Here is a 12037-nt window from a genome sequence, read left to right as displayed (position 1 = left end):
CAAAAAGTATAGCGGCAAACGCTACCAGCCTGGCTCTAGACGTAGCTTGGAAGAATAGAAATCGGCCGAACAGACAGTCTACAAATACCAGAGAAGTTAGCCGATAGATATAGTTTTCCACGTGAGCCTAGTAGAGGCTAGATCATAGAGACTGCAGGCGTCAGCGGAGATGGTCTCTACTGAGTCGGACTCTAGCCCCAACTTCTACTGAGACTGAGAGCAAAATCACTCCCACCATATCTTTACTCAGAAGCTGAATTACAGTCAGTTCTGAGGCTCTTTCAACAATACTAGTATTACGCAGGCTCTTGTGTGAAATTAACACTGATGACGTATCACTCGCTCGTTCTGGGTTCTATAGCCCTTATCATATCACGCAGTTGACGAGCTTCGGCCTAATTCATTTATCGTCAGAAGGTCGTCAAATGTCAAAATCGCAAGATAGTCGAGCGTATTTTTTGCCTGAAAGTGATCTACCCTTGCGAATATCGTCTCTAACTGAACTTTAGATAGCGCTATGATCGAGAGAACACCGGGCGTGTGACTACCAAAATGCCATGCAGAGGTCGCAGACTCGTCGATTTTCCTGTATGACTGGAGTTGTAGGAATATTGAAGGAACTTGTCAGGTGATAAAATCAAAATGATCAACCTCACAGCTAGGTAGGTCATGATAACGATAAATAACAAAACAAGACGCAAGTTTCAGTTTCGTAGCGATAAGTGTGGCAAGTTAATGATTAACTACACTAATGTCCTGGATGTTGATAATGTCAATATTCTACTTGTTGAACTTTAGTCTAAATGACAGGCTTTCAAGTGCACCATATTGAATGGTGGTTTTAGCTGTTTGAATCGTTAAAGTGCACTGACAGCAAGTTACAGTACGTGAATCTTATCAACTACGTTTGTTGAATAGTGGCTATGCCTTACAAGCCAAAGCAAAGCGGCATAGTTGCATAGAACCAGAGTACCAATGTTGAAAAATATGGCCACCGTGATCTTCAAGTTTTATCGCTGAACTTTTTAAGATGCCATGTTGAATTTAACTTTCCGGGTCTGTAGGGCTTTCAAGTTGGCATGGTCACGGTGGACACGATTGATATACTTGAAGAAATTAACGCTTACCTACTTCTTTTGTGTCGTGGACTCCGGGGAGACGTGCTTGAGTGGGACTGGGAGCTAGCTGGTTGCAAAGCGATATCATGTGACTTAAAACATTGTTGACTTTGAACGGGACTTCAGCTGCTATCACTCTAACAACAGAAACACGCATGACGCAACATAGCATTCCGTTCTCTGGAGCTCCGATCAGCAAATGATGACCTGTCTCATTGCAAGGGACTTATTATACGCCATACCCTAGGACTGTGTGTATTTTGTCAGGAAATTGACAAAAAAAAATTAAAAATACGACACACATGTATGGCATTGGCATCTTGGATTCCTTGCTTGGCGTTGAGTGGGAATGATCAGACTTTTACACAATACAATGGTGTTTTTCAGGCAGTTACAGAGATTACACCTGGCTGACCTCCCAGGGGTATAAAAGGACCCAGAGGTGTTTTTTTATTCATTCGCACATAGAGTCCATTCCAAGTCACCGTGAGGGTTGTTATTGTCATAATTTAGAACTATTTTCAAGTTATTGTTTTTATTTGTGTAAGAGATTTGATACTTTTGAAATATTTTGAATGTGATTTCAACTTTCTAAATATTTCTTAATTTTTCTAAAACTTAAGAAATAATCATGATGTAGAATATAATATTTACAATGGTTTCTAAATAATGGTAACAGCATTCTATCATTATTTACAATTTTTTACAATTTCTTACCATTTTCTACCATTATATGTAACATCTCTATAAATAGGCCAGAGGGCTGGGAAGAAAGCAATTCACACATCCTTGCGAAGTTTAGGGAAGAATGCTTTCCACAAAGGACCGAGAGGTGTCCTGTAGTGAAGTCTAAAGATGTACAAAGGCAGACAGAAGGGCCAGATTAGCACCTACTTTTATGGGGGCAATCACCATTCTACCATTGTTAACCATTTTCTACCATTTCTTGTTAATATTTCTAAAAGTGAAATAATCACATAGATGTTTAGAAATTATTACAAATAAAGAGGTTTTTGTGCAGTTACTTTAGAAATATTTCTAAATTATCTAATTGAATTCGAATAAATTCATATTTTTGTATTTGATCTTCTAGAAAAATCTAGAACTATTGTCAGTCAGATATTCTTTTATTAGAAATTTGTCAAAATGATTACAAATATTATCATAAAACCCACTGCTGATGAAGTGCACCTATTATCAACACCAGTTGTGCAGTGCAGTGAAGAGAATCCAAGATGCAGTCAGCCATGTACCAGCGCGAAATGGTCCCACAACCATCATAGTTGCTCAGCCCTACAGCTGCTGCTATGCCAAACCCATTAATGAGAAAGAGACCTGCAACAGAAGATATCAGTAAAGCTGTTTCTATCCAAATATGGCTCTTGTGCTGAGGGTCACTGTCACGATCATGGTCATTTTTCCGTGGCATTGGTCTTTCTAGACCCTGAAAGATCTGTTCTATAGGGGACCAGAGTACAATCAGGCACCCAAACAACATTATCAAGGAAATAGCTATTCTGTACCCATAGTATACTTCAAAAGTGGTGTCTAAGGCTGATTCTGTGGTCGCAATATGACTGGTATTGCACACATCTGTTTTGATTCCAAGGTCAGTCAGTTTTAGAGACTGATAAGCTATAGTAGCTGCCAGTCCCAGTACTATGATGAGACCAAGGATCAAGCCACGTACGACTGGCATGCGAAGAGAAGTGGTCTGTTGTGGTTGAGGATCAGGCTGTTCTATACTGCATCCATCTTTTTTCACCTTTCTTTTCCCAATGCGGTTCCACAAATTGAGAAATAGTCCGGCAGAGATGAGGGAGTATTCTAGAGCAAAGGGGTGTAGAAAGGGACGTATTTCTGACAGCATTCCCTGCAAGCCCGAAGAAGCTGGGCAAATGATAATAACGATACTCGGTCTGATCTTTTTGCCAAATGTCAGTCCCGAGGTTGGCCTTATTATAGAAGATGACTCAAGTGTTCCTTCCTCATATGACTCCTCCACCAAGCCATGAAACCACAGACATATGTTGGTCCCCATCAACCACATAATAGCTAAGTGGGAGAACCCCCGGCAAAACTTCAGCTGAGCACCATGCTGAACATACTTGAAAAGAAAAAGCGGCTGTAAGAAAATGAACAGGAAATGGCAGATTTGATAAAGTAGCCATTCGGTTTTATTATGCGGTAGCACTCAGCATTGCTAAGAAAAGCAACAAAGTTGATGAGAGGGAGGAATGCGGCCCCGACGGCAAAGATGAGTGTGGCTCCCAGAAGGTGCAGCACTGACTTGTCCAGCTGTTCCGAGCAGCCGTGCTGGTTGGTAGTTTGGACGATCAGAAGCTTTGGGCAGACCAGGGTTGCAATCATCCACAGCAAACCAGCTATCATAGCTGCAAGAAAAAGAAAAGGGCCAGTCTCATCAGTATTACTCACCAACTGAATGATTATTGCAAACTACCCACTGATATGTATGTATAAGCAAAGTAACGCTACCATGTTATTTGCTCGGCCAATTAACTGCCATGTAAACATTGTTTAATGGATTAGTAATGGACTGCAAGTGTCCTATGAACCCACCAAAAAGGAAAGAGGTAGGAAAACCGAAAAATCCTCCGCAGTTAACCAAAGAAAGATAACTTCATGGCAAACGGACCACAGCTTCTTGGCTTTTTCAATCCAAAATCACACACGCTACCGAAATCAATGGCGACACACATTTTTACAGTTACTTATTACTATACCTATATAGAGAAACCTTTCCAGCTTCTCAGGCCCGATTAGTTCCATGTGCGGATGGCCCGTTGGAGGCGGCGTGATGTTAGGAGTACGGACGGTGAACTCCACGTCCATGTTATCCCCGGTGCTGTTCATGTTTCCAACACTGATCACTATCCCAGTAGTCACCAGACAGAACAGGCAGATGATGCTGACGAACCGGGAAAGGTAGTTTTGCATGGGGTGTTCTCCCTGAAATTTTTTGTTCAAAGTTGTAATTTAGATGTGATTGTTCCTTTCACAAACTCATGTTATTGATTAGATAGAAAGTAAAATAAAGTATGCTGTCTTCTTATGCTGTGAGGATGCCTGAAGAGGAAATGGCGTACGCTGATGAAGGTTAGGCATCCATGTAATACGCCAAAAATAGTTACTCAAGCAACTGGATAAAATTTCGAAACAGGCACTGCACGAAATGGCCTCGTATCCCGGCGTATCCGTACAGGGATTCCTCCGGAAATATTCCATATTCCGGTGCGGATTTAGCGTATCCGATAAAACTAACGGATACGCTAAATCCGCACCGGGATATGGAATATTTCCGGAGGAATCCCTGTACGTATACGCCGGGATACGAGGCCATTTCGTGCAGTGAGGCGTTTCAGACAGCATCCTCTATCTTACGTCAGTGACTAAGGACAGGAAAACCAGGTTTTATACCAAAACTCTGAATTGATATGTTAATGAGGTAAAGACAATTTAGGATGGAATTTAGGAAATGCTGTACTTTGTACATACATGTTCGTCACCAACAGGACCAAGACGTTCCGGGTCAGCACTCTCCCGGCTGAAGAGGCGATGGCACCAGGATTTTGCCAGTGGACAGAAACAGCAACCGTCGGCGTTTGACTATTGATACAAAAGAAAGCCAACATTTTCGTGCAAATGCCCAACATCTACCTCCTGAACTTTTCCCAAGTACACATTTGGTGTAACAAAAAGAATTGATAGCAATGACAATGGCAACTGAAAATTCAACTGCAATAAAACTTTGAAAAGGTGGCGTAGCCTCGACGGTATTTACTCTATTTTCTTGTTAAAGGTTATCATAGATGGCTAAAGAGAAAATACTGTATTTCGTACTTACATGGTCGTCACTACTTTCCTGGTGTGAAATGACGGTAATGGCATCGGGATCAGTACCAGCAGTTACTTTTGGATCGGTTTTGTCGTCATTCAACAGGCCCTGTCGTTCACTGGGGTCCGACATAGTCCACAGCAGATGGGCTGTAGTGGCTGGCTGCATGGGATAGAAACATTCTTATGGCACGTATGCTCTGTATACATTTCGCTTAATTCACTTGTCGTAAAACCTAGCCCTCACAACAATTGTACAACCAATGACACTTCACTTTACTTAAAAGCTGACACGTTTTCAAAACATCGATCATTTAATACGTATTGCGCTCTTTGAATCGACACTACCATGAATACTTTATAGATCATTTTTATGCTCATATAGCGAGTTGATTTTCCTTTTCAGTATACTCTCCAATTGTGGGATAAAAAGGTCTACATGTTACTTTTACTTTCGTTTTTGAGCGAATCAGCAGGATAATAATCTATACGATTAGTAATAATTAGAAGCTTCGCAAACACATTGATAAACAAGTAAGACATATCTTGTTTCGTAGCTTCATGCAAGTATGGCAAGTCAATAGTTTATTCATGATTTTCATTCATAAGGCTGATCAAGCTTTTACGGGGCCCGAGTAGATTTACTTCCGCAAAGTGGACACCTGTTTAAGACTGGTAGTTACGGTGGATTCAACACTATTTGTTGCGCTCAGATCGTACCCTACGCTTTACTGAACCATACTTAGTATCTATATCTCAAGTTCAACATTTTGTGACAAATCCATGACAATTATTTCTGCTCTCTGAATCACCTCGTTTACATGCCAGCTGGACTCAGTGGTAGCCTATTCTCCGAAGCAGAGGTTTCGGTCGAGAGGGCTAGGAGTGGCTGCGATTTTTAATGTTTCTCTCCCTCCGTTAAAAATCGCGGTCACTCCTAGCTCTCTCGACCGAAACCTCTGCTCGGAATAGCGGTAGCCCGCTCTGTGGTACGCAGTGGCATAGGAAACTACATGAATATACATAAACAGGACCAAACACTTCATGATAACGTTTCCTACCTTTTACAGTGTGTTGTCGAGGGAAGAAATGGCTAACGGCTATGATGTGCGCACACAGCCGCCAGTCAACACCGGTTGAACTACGTCAGGGAATATTTAGAAAATTACTTCCGCCAAAGCCGAAACCTCAACGGCTAATTAACGACAAGCTGGCAGTTTCGGTGGAGTTCAACACTATCGTCACGCTAAGAACGTAATCTCCAAGCAGATCTATACTTCGGGTTGCGAAGACCGTATCAAACTGGCAGAGGAAGTACGTTTTGCAAGCTCCTTCTTCCAGTTGGATACGGTCTTTGCAATCAATTGGGCCAGGCTGCTTGGAGACTACTAAGAACGTACATTACGATTTACTGAACCATACTTGACTACAAACTGAAAACATTCAACAATTTCTCCCTGAGCTGATTTTCCCTGAATCTAACGTTTATACATGCCAGGTCTGGCGAGATCTTTGGTGTGCTTTTCCTGTGGGACACTACTGAACACCTGAATATAAATATACAAAACCAACAACTTCATGATAACGTTTCCCACCTTTTTGTGTGTTGTCGAGGGGAGGGAGCGTAGAAGGCTATGGTGTGCGCACACGGCCAGCCTTTTATCATTGACTCCGTCTGAATTAACTACGCCAGGTAAAAATGAATGCGATGATGCATGTGATTGTGACTGATACCATGTGACTTGGAGTTGGAGGGAGATCCCCCCGGAAAATCAAACGCCGGTCAGAAAGCCTGCGAAGGACCCCACTTCTTTTTGGTTGTCGAGAAAGACGGGGGATCAATATCACGTGACCCCAGTTAAAATATCATATGGACACAAAATAAATAAGTTTACTTTGAACGGGACTTCCCCTGAGTCATTATTATAACAACAGTGTCAAACACGCATGGCGCAGCTTAGCAACGTCTGAAGCACTGATCTGCATATGATAAACTTTATCATTTTCAGATCGGAGCAAAAACGTGTCTCATTGCAAGGTGTTTCTTCAATGATACTCCATATGCTAGGGTCACATTTTCTAACCGGGGCCCGCCCGGGCTGTTTGCGGAAAATCAAAGTGTATGTCAATGAATTTGCACAAGCTATGCTCTTAAATAATTTTGCGTACGTTTTGTGTTTTGGTTGTCTTTTTGTATCATAATTTTCGTTCCCAAAGACAAAGGATTGGAAATGTGACCCTAGCAATAGGTAGGTCTTCAGCGGACCAAGGACATTTCCTTGAGCGGACTGAATATCCTAAATAGATGAGGTTGCCACCAGTATTCGACCAGACAAACCGACAAAACCAAAGTTAACTCTTTAGGTAATTTCTCCCACGTACATTAAGCAAAGGGCACCGAAAATGTTATTTCGTCCCGTCGAAGGTATTAAATCATTTTATGTATGCTTCTCTCCCAGTCCTAACGACTGCCACGTGAGTGCTTTACATACTAGTAGATATTGAAGAGACACCTAGCGGGAAGTTGTGTCAAGACACATTTCATGATCGTATCAGAGGTGCATGCTGGCCTGGTGAACAAAAAGCACGAAATCGCCGATTACAATAATTAGGACCTGTAAGGAAACGCTAATCTATTCCATGACGAAGATTTTTCGGATCCTAAGAAGGAAAGCGTCTTCTGGACAAACTGATTTCCCACAAAAGAAGCAATCGGGTCCGCCATCTTTCCGATAACTTCCATATTTGGTAAATCGGGAATCTTCGGAGGAGGCGAATTAGCCTTCGGAGGTTGGTTCGGTTGTCGTCGTGATCAAAATGGCGGGTATATCTTTGGATGTGGGGAGAGAAGAGTATCACTATTTTTATTTTACAATAATGTAATTTTTAACCCCGGAGTTCTATTTCTGACACCTCCACTTGGAAGAGGAACTACCAGCCAACATGTGTGACGTGTGCGTGGACTTGCTCGGGATTTTACAGTCCTGTAAGTACATTGATTTTGTTGATGATATGTTGGTGCCAAAATGAGCATGACTCTTCATGATTTTTGGTCACTAAATCGACTGTGCTGCAAACTGTGTGCCGAGGCGAAGTCTTTGCACATTCATCATAAATAATTAGAAATGGTAGTTATTATTTTTGTGTGCAAAAACAGCCCCATACATGTGATCATCGGTGGTATCATGGCGATCCCATTGTATGCAAAATGACACATGAACGCCGGTGCGGTGAAGGACGGTAATTTTTGTTCCGCCACATCAGTATAAATTTGCGGAGTCCTGTTTAAATGGCATATGGCATATTGGAATTTGTCTAGAAATTGGTTTGAGAAAGGAATGTAGAAAATGAGGTTGTGGTAAAATATTGGACTTTTGGTAGGATTACTGTAATAACAGATCATGTTTATATTTAGTCCTTGGGGGGAGGGGCGGTGCAAAATTTTGCAAAAATTTACTTCATGATGGGTTTTATATACTTATACATAAAAGCAACTGAATGCTTCTGCAATCTGTAGTCTGATCAAATAATTTCAAATTGATAGCTAAAAATGAAATCCACATATGACGGTGGTATTCTCTTTCTCTCTAGCACCTGTCTTTGTACTATTTTTATGGCACCAGGTGCATATTTATTGTTCAAATCAAGTGACAGTAATTGATTTTGGCACTGTGGTGTGAAAAGTCAAAAGGCAGATTAGAATGTATAACAGACTCAAAATCATGATTTTTGCCATACGATTATCATATACTGCTGCTAGCTTCCTGGTGATGCATAGCTTCACGATAATCATGTGCCTGGGCTATCTGTAAGTAATGTTATAAAATGATCGGGTTGGTCATAGCGTTAAACACATCACGGCATGAACAATACAATAAAATGTTGTTAGATGCTTTACCTGAAGTATTTGGATTTAGATTTATAATACATGTATAACCAAGATTACCAGTTATTGTGAGCCAGACCACAATTTGAGGCTTCAGGCGTAAGCCTCCAGCGTCAAACATCTGCATGTAAAAGAACCCAACCCAATTATCACTAGAAGGGGTGATCCGGTGTGCTTGGCCAAAAAATGTGCGAGCCGTAGCAAAGCCACATTGCACTACCGCTAGCTAACCAGTTGAAAAAGCATCATGCTTCACCTCAATTGAGGATGACTGCTTTACCTTTAACCTAGTTAAACTTCTCCCTGTTGAAGTAGCCTTTTGGCACCAGATTTGTATTGGTTATACTTATAGGGTTTGGGCAGCAGGGAGAAGGTTAAGATACTGATAAGGAAAGTGACTCTGGAACAAGGAACACCTGTCAGGAGACGGGGCTGATGTCATCCTGAGATTGTTAACCAAACAGTTTAGACTAGTCGTAACTGTCTAGACCTACTGCTTACTTTTACAGACTTCTCTACCAACCATTTGCAACTTTTAGCTCAGTCTTTTTGGTAAGGGGAGGCAATGCCTTGGGTACAAACATGCACTGGAAAGATGGTAGGGATAGTGACTGAAAGGCCATCCGCTTATCAAGACTTTTTTTAGGCTTTCCCCAAGGAACCAGTGATTGAGAGATAATCTTCTTCCCCTGTTTTAGTTTTACCTTCAGCTTTATATTACCATTTCTTGTCCATGGTTAGACCCCTTTCTCAGTTGCCTCCTATATAATATAATGAATACTGACTTCATTAGGTGCATACCTTATTAATGAGTAGGAAATAATGGATTTTGTGGATAGATATGCAAGCATCCCAAATTTTCCCAATCAAGTTGGAAAGAACTTTGTTTCTTCTTGTCACTTTATCATGCAGCTTCACTGATTATTTAACAACTGCAGTAGTCTTTGGTTACATTTGAGTTAAGTTGTATTGGTAAGGACTCTGTATATTTAGGTACTCCTCCTTCATACATGATCTGTCAGTGCAGTGGTACTGTAAGCTACTGTGCAGTATGTAATGCATCTAAAAAACTGCAAATGAAACAGTGCAATTTAATGGAAATTTCAGGAAGTGCTTGTTGAGCCTTTGAGTGCCTACTTGATCAGAATCTATATTCTAGTGTTCATTATCAATTCTATTTCACTTGAATTTGCAATTTTAGTACCAGGGATTTAAAACTTGTAATATGAATGATGTAACAACAACTACTAGTAGATCTACCTGTCTCCTAGAGATTCAATAGTTTAACTATTTGGTCTCAGTATCTCTGTTGTTTTGTAAAGTTAATTATCTGATTGAGTGGATAGCTGATTGTAAATTGAAGCTAATGTAAAAACATTGATGTGTTACTCTGTGATGTATTGTCTCTTTCAACTCTTAAATGACTCTGTTTGTATCAAGCCTTTGATTTGGCATGGTGTTTCTGTCTAGTAATTTCTCCCGCCATGAATATTTATCTTCGCCGTGTACTATAGTACTCGGGGAAGATTATGTTTTCAGTTGAGCCAGCTGTTTGGTGGGTCTGTATGTATGTCAAGAGCATAACTCAAGAGACCTTTGATGAATCTTTATGATTTTTGGTAGGTGGGTAGTGGTTGTGCAAAGGAAGGTCAAGTTCAAAAATGGTTCACCTTGCGTTTTTCAACAGTACTGCAGCGGACTTTGAATTTTTGTGCGTTTGTATGTAGGCAAAAAAAGTGACGGAAACTTTGATGGATCTTCATGATTTTTTGCAGGTGTGTAGATGTTGTAAAAACGGAGGTCAAGTTCAAAAATGGTTCTCCTGGCATTTTCTGTCGGTACTGCAGCGGGCTTTGGGTGGATGTGTATTTCTTGTGGACAACATAACTCAAGAAGCTGTTGATGGATCTGTATGATATTTAGTGGATGGGTAGGGTTTACAGAAAGGAAGGTTAAGTTTGATAATGGGCCTTCTAGCGGGTACCTAAGGTACTGCAGCGGAGCTTCAAAATTTAGTGTCATATTTTCTGAAAGTGCCATGGTCATGATATTTGTGCGGTAGATAGTTCATGCCACAAGAAGTAAGTTCTGTAAGTTTGGGCCCCCTAGCGGCTTGTTTAGAACTGCAGTGGGTGTTTTTGTTTTGACATTCGGTCACGTATTACTTGAAAAGGGGTAAACAGATTGTCGTGAAGTTTTGTATGTAGAGAGCTCAGATGGTGCTTTACACAATCGATATCTAATTATAGAAAACAGGAGCTAATCTGCATAATTAGTAAGGATAATTGTAAATCCATTACATTCCATAATGGGGCATGTGACAGTGTTCCCTAAACAGGCCAGCAGAAGGCCTTGCCTAAATAAACAAATGGGGAAGTCTCACTACAATTCAAGCAGATGTGTGGGTCCGGTTGGTTTTTTAAATGATCAGTTTCGGCATTTTTGTCCAACACATGGTTGGAGACATAACAGAAAGGGAACAAAATAGAAAGCCTTACAAAAACACCTAAAAACATGTGAATAACCAGCCAGACCACTCTTCTGCTCAGAGATAACCTAACATCGTATGTAGTAGTAGTAGTAGACTGGTTCATTCGTCATCATCTGACAGACAGGCCTCATGGCAGCCAGTATAAGGCTGAATTGCGATGCTAAATACAACATATTGCGAGGCTAAATACAACATAGGGCATTGCGTGTTACAAATTAGGCAACGATTAAAAGTTTCCCTGAATACCAGTTAAAACAATCGATAAGTCTATTTGAAATATTGCACAATCATTCAGTTAGAGTTTGACTCCGAACAAGCAGGGCGCGGTCGGTATATAACATTACAAAATTTAGAATGTTTTCTAGAGTTCATATCATGAGTACATCCAAAAGTTTATATATATATATATATATATTACAATAACAGTGTGACTAGAGTCATGTTTGTTTAGAGTTCATTGAGCAGTTCAACAATGGTAGGAATTGCACTCGTCCTGTAGCGCTTTGACCCAGAGGGTTGCTGGTACCAGATACTAGTCCTGTACCACCAAATGTTTTTTATCCCTATCTAGACTGGACTATCTATCCCCCCCCCCCCCTCTCATAACTTCCAAACGGTATGGTGTATGATCAAATCTGCAGGGGGTGATAGCATGTAAATATTAATCACTCTCCATAATAAGCCTTG

At 40.8% G+C, this 12037-nt stretch overlaps 2 protein-coding genes across 6 annotated transcripts in view; one reads left to right on the top strand and one right to left on the bottom strand.

Annotated features, from left to right (window-relative positions):
- Positions 1-3200: 3200 nt before the first annotated feature.
- LOC136431994 (uncharacterized) lies at positions 3201-5106 on the bottom strand. Its single transcript, XM_066423004.1, has 4 exons — positions 4984-5106; positions 4635-4745; positions 3863-4088; positions 3201-3511 (listed from the first exon to the last, which is right to left on the bottom strand). Exons 1-4 carry the CDS (start codon positions 5104-5106, stop codon positions 3201-3203), a joined length of 771 nt encoding a protein of 256 aa, XP_066279101.1.
- A 2663-nt stretch (positions 5107-7769) lies between these two features.
- LOC136433667 (ubiquitin carboxyl-terminal hydrolase 34-like) overlaps positions 7770-12037 on the top strand; it is a 45593-nt gene continuing 41325 nt past the window's right edge. For all 5 annotated transcript variants that reach the window (XM_066426095.1, XM_066426094.1, XM_066426092.1 and 2 more), the window contains exon 1: positions 7770-7959. In XM_066426095.1, the coding sequence (XP_066282192.1) occupies positions 7917-7959 (43 nt within the window). In that variant the 5' untranslated portion in view covers positions 7770-7916. The remainder of the gene's footprint in view (positions 7960-12037) is intronic.

Source organism: Branchiostoma lanceolatum, chromosome 4, assembly GCF_035083965.1.
Source record: "Branchiostoma lanceolatum isolate klBraLanc5 chromosome 4, klBraLanc5.hap2, whole genome shotgun sequence".
NCBI lineage: Eukaryota > Metazoa > Chordata > Leptocardii > Amphioxiformes > Branchiostomatidae > Branchiostoma > Branchiostoma lanceolatum.
Note: the sequence above shows the minus strand (reverse complement) of the source record. Positions and strands in the feature narration are given on the sequence as shown.

Coding starts and splice junctions, on each gene's coding strand:
- LOC136431994 (XM_066423004.1), bottom strand. CDS start 5,106: ATGTCGGACCCCAGTGAACGACAGGGCCTGTTGAATGACGACAAAACC. Junction 4,746..4,983: donor AGGAAAGTAGTGACGACCAT/GTAAGTACGAAA, acceptor TTGTATCAATAG/TCAAACGCCGACGGTTGCTG. Junction 3,512..3,862: donor GGAAAGGTTTCTCTATATAG/GTATAGTAATAA, acceptor TTTTTCTTGCAG/CTATGATAGCTGGTTTGCTG.